Below are 1,321 nucleotides of genomic sequence, written 5' to 3'. Positions count from 1 at the left end.
GGTCCGTTTCCGTGCTGTACATCTCTATGACTCTATGGCTGAATGTCCTACTTTTGCTCTTGTATCATAAGGCCTTTCTTTCCTCACTCTAAACCTTTACATTTCCAAACCATATTGTCTAATATCCCTGTCTCTTTGGAATTCAAATGCACTAATTCCATCTGCTTTTCCGTTTCAAGTTCAACATTCCACATCCCACAAAATAACAACATGGATCCCTAGCTTCTCTGCACGTGTTGCTGACTATTCCTAACCATTGTTCTGCTTTTGGCTTTGCATTTGCAGAATTTTCAATAATTTGCTTCCTGCACACCATCAAACCACAATCTTCATGACCCCACCTCCAGCTTCAAACCCGACTACATTTTTGGATCTACCCTTACAGTTCACACCACTCGGAGCTAATGCAGTGCACAGTTAGTCTCTCATCTCAAACTGCAGTTGGCTTCGGGTTCCCAAAATGTAAATTACATAATCTTAAAGAACAAAACAGAGCCTGGTCAGTTTGTCATATCTCTTCCAGCTCTTTGAAAGATCTAACCAACAAATCTCACTGTCCTGCTCTTCAATGTGTTTGTTCCCACCTTCGTGTCAGAAACAGCAGACATTCTGGTCTCATTGTCAGGAAGTGCCATTGTCCTGCAGGGCTTCAGCATTTCGGTTAAAACCCTGGCCATTTCGGGGAATACATTATGCTGACACTATTGAGTCTGGAGAACTCAGAGCATTAACACTGCCCAATTTCAGATCAAAAATGTTGAAGCCATGGAGCCACTTGTGTATTATGAGAATTTTAACATCAAAATATCTGGGAGCTGGGGATGATGTTTGAATGAGCCTTGCTGTGAGTTAGGGCAGATAAAGCAGAGTGTTTTTTTTAATGAGCTCACACTTATTGAGATGAGAAGCTAGCTTGGAGAGAAATGGAATAGTACAAGAGTGAAGAAAAGGAATGGATGAAGCTTTCAGTTGCTGTTGGAGGACAAGATTCAGGGGACATTGTGGAAATGGATGATAATGTGAAGAAGAGGATTTAGGTCAAATAAGATGCCACAGGCATGTGCAGTCTAATACATTCTGAATCAATGACTTGGAAGGAGCTGGAATCCCTGATGCTTGCAGTTTTGGGGGTGGAGTGGGGGGAGAGCACAAAGAAGGTTGAACAAGCAGTTTGACAACTCAGAGGCAGCGGAGGCCTCAAGAGAAATGGCAGTGGTGAAGGTAGACCTTGGTGTCATCATTAACCATGCAGAAGCTGTCTTCATGCATTCTGATAGTGGTGTGAAGGGGCAGCATCTCGATAAAGGACAGAAGGGAGTGA

General features: G+C 43.0%; 1 protein-coding gene across 1 annotated transcript in view; it reads left to right on the top strand.

Annotated features, from left to right (window-relative positions):
* The first annotated feature begins 1,206 nt into the window (after nt 1-1,206).
* LOC122557543 (T-box transcription factor TBX22-like) overlaps nt 1,207-1,321 on the top strand; it is a 5,812-nt gene continuing 5,697 nt past the window's right edge. Inside the window, exon 1 of the mRNA XM_043705290.1 lies at nt 1,207-1,317. Within this exon, the coding sequence (XP_043561225.1) occupies nt 1,207-1,317 (111 nt within the window). The remainder of the gene's footprint in view (nt 1,318-1,321) is intronic.

Source organism: Chiloscyllium plagiosum, chromosome 15, assembly GCF_004010195.1.
Source record: "Chiloscyllium plagiosum isolate BGI_BamShark_2017 chromosome 15, ASM401019v2, whole genome shotgun sequence".
Taxonomy (NCBI): domain Eukaryota; kingdom Metazoa; phylum Chordata; class Chondrichthyes; order Orectolobiformes; family Hemiscylliidae; genus Chiloscyllium; species Chiloscyllium plagiosum.
Note: the sequence above shows the minus strand (reverse complement) of the source record. Positions and strands in the feature narration are given on the sequence as shown.